The sequence below is a fragment of the Carassius auratus genome, chromosome 4 (genome assembly GCF_003368295.1).
Source record: "Carassius auratus strain Wakin chromosome 4, ASM336829v1, whole genome shotgun sequence".
NCBI classification, from domain to species: domain Eukaryota; kingdom Metazoa; phylum Chordata; class Actinopteri; order Cypriniformes; family Cyprinidae; genus Carassius; species Carassius auratus.
This window is the reverse complement of record NC_039246.1, coordinates 10,950,318-10,957,716: the sequence shown is the minus strand read 5'-3', so window position 1 is coordinate 10,957,716 and position 7,399 is coordinate 10,950,318. Positions and strand designations below refer to the sequence as shown.

Genomic DNA, 7,399 nt, shown 5'->3' with positions numbered 1-7,399 from the left:
AGATCAAACGGCGCTGCTCAGGGCCGCTCTGGATCAGATTGCATTTTGGTTGAGGCCCTTCATTCATTTGTGACATTTACAGCGGTTTCAGCCCCTCAGCGTCCCTAAAACAGGGCCCCTCGTCTTTCTGGAAAATCCCTGTGAGCATGTGTCTGGCTCCACTTGTGTGTTCCGCGCCGCTGGAGGAAACGGGCCAATTACGGAGGCAAGAACTATCATCGCGCACACACACACCCATCCACCCACACACACACACACATACACACACTCAAAAACACACACACTCACGCCCTCCTGACTGTGCTGTATAACACTCTACATTTGAGATCCAGATGTTTCGTTTACCTGCACTGACCAGATTATGCAACAACATTTTGTAAGAAAGACTAAAATAATCATTGATCCCAGAATTCCAGAGTTCAGTGCTTGAATACTGGGTTCATGGATTAGTCGTATATCAGCAACTACACAACTACTACTCAGTATGCTACACAAATGCTGGGCCGTCCTGCTCGAGGCGGGGGGCGTACATGGGGGCGTATCAGCAACCATCGTCAGATATCAAAGGGAGGTAAGACAGCTGAGACTGCAACTGTCTGCTTCTCGAAAGAACATCCTCTATGCTTTTTAGTAAAATTCTAAAACCTATTTTGATTTTGGAATCTGGAGAATATGTTTGTTGTTGTTGTTGTTTTTTAAACAACTAAGATTCTATGACAATTTTTCATTTAATTAATTACATTTTTATTTAAATTTTTTTGTAATTTTGTAATTTTTATTAGTTTTATGTCTATATGGTCTTTATTAATTTTATTCCGGTTTTAGTTTATTTAATTTAGAACGGCAAATTAAACTAAATGAAAGTGAGAAAAGTTTTTATTTTCGTTATTTTTGTATTTAGGAACTTATATTTTAGTAATTTTCATGTTTTATACGTTTTTTATTTTTCTGTATGGTTTTTATTCATTTTATTTAATTCTTAGTTTAAGTTAGGCTATTTTAGATCGTTAAAATAAATTAAAGTGAGAATCATTTTAAAATATTCTCTTTGCATTTTTTGTGAAATTTAGAGTCTGGAGAAACATTACTTATTACTTATTATTTATTAATAAGTAATAACTAGCTTGTTAATTATTATTATTATTTTTTTTTTTACATTTTTACTTTTATGTTGAGTCACTGTTTATTACATTAATATATTATCATTATAGTACTATTCTAATTTTCTATAACTAATAACGTTTTTTTATGTCTATTTTTATTATTAATTAGTTTCAGTTTTAGTTATTTTAGTAGCTTACATCAAATTAAACTAAATGAAAGGGTATATGTTTCCGCACCTTTTAAAAAAAAAAAAAAAAAAAATAGTTTAAGGTTTTTGTTTAGACACAAAATTATATAAGATGTGATGCTATAACCAAGGGTGCACATAACTGGTCCACAGTGCTTGGCAAAAAAACCTTTTATTTTTTTTTTAAATATAATAGTATTATAACACTTTATATATATATATATATATATATATATATATATATATATATATATATATATATATATATATATATATATAAACGTTATGTGCGCCCCTGGATATAACAGAACGTGGTACTTCCGCCCTCATGTGGCGGACTTTGCCAATTACACAGTAGAATTACTATTTTGAATTAAAAAAAAAAGACAGGATCTACATCTTATCTTTAATTGACCGGGGTACACTGATTTTATTTTTTATTTTTAAATTTTATTTGATTTATACACGGCGTTGTGACGGTAAATGTTTGACTTTTCTCAGCGCCTCGTCAGGATCACTCACACTGATCTTAATGCTGTCAATGAAAGAAGAAAACTTTAGACACGTTAGTGTTAGTGTCAGGGAAATACAAAACAAACCAATTTACAAAACTGATTAGAGAACTACAAGAGCAAGAAACCAGATTCACAGGAAAAAGCTACATTTGCAACTCAAATTACGATTTTGAATAAATAGCGCCCTCATGTGGCGCTTTGTAAGCATTACAATATGCAGCGGCGCTCTTCACCACCGGGGGGCGACAGACTTCCATTCCCTGAAGTGACGTCATATAACCGCAACACGTTGTTGACTCTTGAACCAGGAAGAGCCGCAAGTCATACAATTCTTCCAGTCCTACAAATCTGTATTATGCTTTCATTTGCACTGACGATTGTTCGGCAGTAAGTGTCCACGTGTGTATTCCGTCTGTTTGCTTTTGTTTACATGCATAAAAAGGATAATGCTTCGTTTATAGCTGAAATGTTATTTGATGATTCTGTGGGGGCAGAGAGGACATGCACGTTATTTGCATGTGTGTTCAAGTCTGTTCATAATCACATCACCAAATGGAATTGTTCTACGTTGTAACTGTGAAATCCTACGTTTTGTCTGTTGTTTAACATGGTGACCTGTAAATGAATATATAGATGTCATAGCGTGTGAACTGTCCCATCTTAAGTCATTCATTTATTAAATGTTATTATATGCTCTGTTTCATAGTGGGGAAACACAATACAACAGAGATAAACTGCTTCAAGGTCAGTGTATGTGTAAGCTGAGCTTTATTGTGTGCTGTTGACCTTTACAGTGTGTGGATGAAAGTTTTTTTTCTCTCTCTCCATTGTGAAGGTCAGGGGATCGACACACCGCTGTCAGACACGGGACACCAGCAGGCAGCGGCAGCCGGACAGTACCTCAGAGATCTGCATTTCACCAATGTCTTCGTCAGTAACCTGCAAAGAGCCGTCCAGGTGTGTGTGACTCAACTGAGTTTGAATTTCTGAGTGAAGCACCCCTCAAATAAAATATAACTTCTATTTCTCAAGACAGCGGAAATCATTTTAGGAAACAACCTTCATTCCTCTGCGGCTGAGATGATATTGGATCCTTTACTCCGAGAGAGGGTGAGCTCTCTAAGCAGTCCGTCTGCAGCTACTTAGACCGAGCATTAAATATAAAAGAATGGATACAATTGTATGATTAGATGAATATAAGTAATTATGTAATGAATAAATATATTTGGCATTGATTATAAGAATTGCAGTTGTGTTGGTTTATATGCACACATGTGTTTGGACAGGGTTTTGGGGTGGCAGAGGGAAGACCAAAGGAGCATCTGAAGAACATGGCGAACGCAGCGGGTCAGGCCTGCCGAGATTACACCCCTCCCGGAGGAGAGACGCTGGAACAGGTACAAATTGAGGATTCTCACAAGAATAAGAATAGATCCAGATGGAAATTGAAGGAGCTTTCACACTGAAATTAGTGCAGCTGGATGCTGTGGAAGTACTTTAATTACAAGTTTGGAATATATTTTATAATAATATTTTAATGTTTTGAGAGAAGTCTCTTTTTCTCACCAAGACTGCAGTTATTTAATTAAACATACAGTAAAAACAGTAATATTGCGAAATATTTTTTATATTTGAAATAACTGTTTATATATATATATTCCTGTGATGCGAAACAGAATTTTCAGCATCATTACTCCAGTTTTCCGTGTCCCATGATCCTTCAGAAATCATTCTAATATACTGATTTGCTGGTAGTCAATTGTTAGCAATGATTTCTATTATTCACAATGCTGGTTTGGTGCTTAATATTTTTTTAAGAATTCTTTATTGAAAAGAAAGTTCAGAATAACATCATTTATTTAAAATAGAAAACCTGTAACATTTATTAATGTTTTTTAACATTTAAGGTGCATCCTTGATGAATAAAATCATAATTTTGATTTTTTAAATTTTATATATATATTTCCATCATTGATAATAATAACAAACATTTCTTGAGCAGCAAATCAGCATGTTAGAATGATTCCTGAAGGATCATGGGACACTGAAGATTGGTGTAATGATGCTGAAAATGCAGCTTTGCATCAAAGGAATAAATTAGATATTAAAGTTATTTTAAACTGTAGTATTATTTAAGCAAAAATTAGGTTTTTCAAAAACGTAAAAAATCTCAATCTCTAAAATATGAGGTCATTTTTCAAGTATTTTTTTAAGACCTCAGTCCCCATTGGCTGATCAGATGAATGCTCACACAGAAGAAACTGTTTCTGTTCATCCAGGTAAAGACGCGCTTTAAGAAGTTCCTCAGATCCTTGTATCAGCGCATGTTAGAGGAGCACTGTTCAGGCGACCAGCGTTCTGCGTCCACCTCTGGACCGTCAGGACCAGACCAGCCTGTGATCGCTGGACTAGCTAATGATGGAGTCCAGAACGTTCCTGTCCACGCTCTGATCGTCAGTCACGGGGCGTTTATCCGTGTGTCTGTGCGCCACCTCGTGGAGGACCTGCAGTGCCGTCTGCCCGCAGGCCTGAAGATGAGCCAGGTGTTCTCCCCGTGCCCAAACACCGGCATCAGCAGGTTCATCATCACCCTCCACAGAGAGGAGAGCGGCCCGCGGGCCTCCCTCATCCAGTGTGTCTTCATCAACCGGAAAGACCACCTGGATGAGGTCAAAAACTCTGATTGACCGTGTTACGAGGTGTATCTGAGACTGGTTGGTTCATCTGGAATGGCCAGTGTTTGTATTTATGGCTCCTTCCAATCTCAACGACTGAAGCACATGCAAGATTTTATTGTGTAAATTATTTACCTGTCATGCTTTTGAAAGACGTATGACTGAATTAACGGGATAGTTTCACTCAACAACAAAAAATGACAATTCTGTCATTGTTAACTAACCTTCATGTTGTTTCAAACTTATATTTTGTATTTTTCTGTTGAGGATAAAATAAGAGATTTTGAAGAAATTAAATGGCAGCCATTGACTTCCAAAATATGGGAAACAAATACTGTGCAAGCCAATGGCTACCAGAAAGAAACTCACACAGGTTTGGAACAACTTGAGGATGAGTAAATGATGTCTGATTTTTCATTTTTGGATGAAATATCCCTTTAAGTACAGTGCAAAAAAAATATATTTTTAAATAGTATTTTTTTTTTTTCCTTTAAAAAAAAAAATCTTAAATCAAGATGCAGTCACTTAATAAGGAAATGAACCAAGATATGAAGTCTTGTTTTCTTGTCTTTTGATACTCAAATGGATCAAAATGATATATTATGTGAGTGATTAAAGCAAGAAAAAAGAAAAAAAGGTGATAACTTTCCAGTTTGTTTTTCTCTTCACATAATGATCCATTTGAGAAGCAAAATGATTTAAGATACTAAGTCTGTTTTTTTCTGAAAAACTGATTAAATTAAATGAGATAATGATTAAAACCGTTTGTCAGTGGAGTAAGAAAAATAAGATAATTTTTCTCTCTTTCTTTTTCTTGTTTTAATCATAAACTTGCTCAATGTTGGTTAATTTGAGAAGGACAATGACTTAAGAGAATGAAAATAGCTCAACAGTATTTATCTGCAGAGATGTCGATGTCTTTTATTCATTCTGTCAGCTGACTGCATCACATCCGTTATATAAGCACTTTATACTCACACTACCGTGGTTTTGGCCTCTAAAACACTGAAGTATTCATGCGTACTGTACATTAATGTTCATGTGTATGTAATAAAGAAATTCAGAGAAACATTAAGCCAAGAAAGGTTTGATATTTATTTGCCTTTGTAAGCAGATTCTGATGTGTGATGAACGGTGAAAATGCTGTGCACAGAAAATGTGATGCTTCACCTTAAATATGTATTTATCATTTACAGTTGCATATTTTGGTTATTGTTTTTCTGTGTTGGGTCAAACAGACTCCCCACTGACTCTCATTGACTTCCATGCAATTTGCCAGAAATCAATGCTCTGAAAAACACTAGAGAGTAGAAATCTTTGTAGCTGTGCAAACCCTAAAATATGGGTATCACTTTATTTTAAGGTGTCCTTGTTAAACATTACATGTACTTACAATAAATGATGCATAATAACAAGCAAGTAACTCTAAACCAAACTCTTATCCTATCCCTAACTGTATAAGTACATGTAGTTAATTAATATTACTCCGTACTTAAACGTATAATTTCACTGTAACATGGACAACATAATATAAAGTGTAACCAAAATATGAAAAGCACAAGAACATAAAGATTTAAGACTAAAGTTTTAATTTGCTTGAAATTGGGATTGAAGGAAAATTCACGGTTCCCTCATCTATTTGAGTTTCGCAGGAGAAGAAAATCTGTCAAAGGTTGTTTTGGTTTAAACATTTTTGGATCTCAATTACTAGACTGATAGCATTGAAAAGAAGTGTGAGGAACCATTTAGAAATTTGAAAAGACATTAAAAAGTACAAATAGCAATAATGTTAGATGCTGTTTCTACTTATAGCTACAGATATTTTCAAAGTTATCCCAAGAGATGAACAGGTATTGTTTTGGTTTTAGGACAATTTGATGAAAGTTTTTGATCCACTTCAAATGTCCATTCTGAGATTGTGTTTGTGTGAGTTTCCATCTGCTTCTGTTGTTTTGTCTGATTGGCCCATGGTCTCGTCCAGTAGATGGAGCTGTGCTCCTGACCTCTGGAGGAGAGAGAGGGGCCAACCTGCTGATGGAGAGAGGAACAGGACACGTCTCCGATGCCGCCCACTCCAACAGGAAACAATCACCATCTTTGGTCCCTCATTTTCTCCGTGCCGAATAGCGAAGGAAACTCAGTGATCTAAGGCTTGTCATTTTCCTGCCGGTAAGTGGGCGGCTGTTTGGTTGAGTTGGTCACGCAGGGGACCTGGACGTCCTGCAATCCAAGCAGACGTTAGACTAGTCTGTGGCCACACATTCTTCAACTCCTACAGACGCTCCTAAAATATCTGCTCAGACAAATCACACATACATTTTCTTGCACACACACACACACACACACACACATGCCAAAGGTGTTCATGCTGCCAAGAGTCACTCACTGTGACCCATCAAAGCAGCTCCAGGTGTGTTATTGTGCAGTTTGTTGATACACATGCAGACCTGTGACATTGGTTCAAGACGGCTGTTGTTTCTATAGACAGGAACTCGCCACCGCTAAATAAAACCAGCATTTTATTTAGTTTCCATGCTGTTTAGACACCCAAACAAAGTCATGTGCTCAATGTTTTGTTCTGCTGCTGTCCTGACTCGTGACCATTGGTTTACCGGTCTGCTTTTCCAATCTGGTGTTCATCTGGTCAGTCTGATTACCTAAAACTACCCATCAAACCAGACCAGTGCCAACCAGCTAAGAGGTCAGATTAGACCTGTTTTCAGATGGGTAACCCTAAAATGTATTAATATTATTATTTATTATTTTAATAGTTTATCCCAGTCAAAAACTTGATTTTGATATTTGTTATGCTTTTTGTATGGCATCAGTATATATTCAAATATTATTTCATTAGGTACACTGCAAAAATGATTTTATTGCTAAGTATTTTCCAAATTGTCCCTTACAAGTGTCCAAAA

The 7,399-nt window shown here is 36.1% G+C and overlaps 1 protein-coding gene across 2 annotated transcripts; it reads left to right on the top strand.

Moving 5' to 3' along the window:
- The first annotated feature begins 356 nt into the window (after positions 1 to 356).
- Positions 357 to 5,552, top strand: LOC113058248 (fructose-2,6-bisphosphatase TIGAR B-like). Of its 2 annotated transcripts, none has more exons than XM_026225986.1 (6): positions 357 to 571; positions 2,513 to 2,550; positions 2,642 to 2,763; positions 2,839 to 2,916; positions 3,093 to 3,203; positions 4,086 to 5,552. In XM_026225986.1, exons 1-6 carry the CDS (start codon positions 531 to 533, stop codon positions 4,491 to 4,493), a joined length of 798 nt encoding a protein of 265 aa, XP_026081771.1. In that variant the 5' UTR covers positions 357 to 530; the 3' UTR covers positions 4,494 to 5,552. The 2 variants fall into 2 exon arrangements, with proteins under 2 accessions (XP_026081771.1, XP_026081782.1); XM_026225997.1 differs by lacking the exon at positions 357 to 571 and adding an exon at positions 2,111 to 2,193.
- The last annotated feature ends 1,847 nt before the right edge of the window (positions 5,553 to 7,399 follow it).

Excerpts from the sequence above, each read along its gene's own strand:
- LOC113058248 (XM_026225986.1), top strand. The coding sequence starts at position 531 with ATGGGGGCGTATCAGCAACCATCGTCAGATATCAAAGGGAG. Across the intron at positions 2,917-3,092 it reads ATCCTTTACTCCGAGAGAGG|GGTTTTGGGGTGGCAGAGGG; the intron begins GTGAGCTCTCTA and ends GTGTTTGGACAG. Across the intron at positions 3,204-4,085 it reads GAGGAGAGACGCTGGAACAG|GTAAAGACGCGCTTTAAGAA; the intron begins GTACAAATTGAG and ends CTGTTCATCCAG.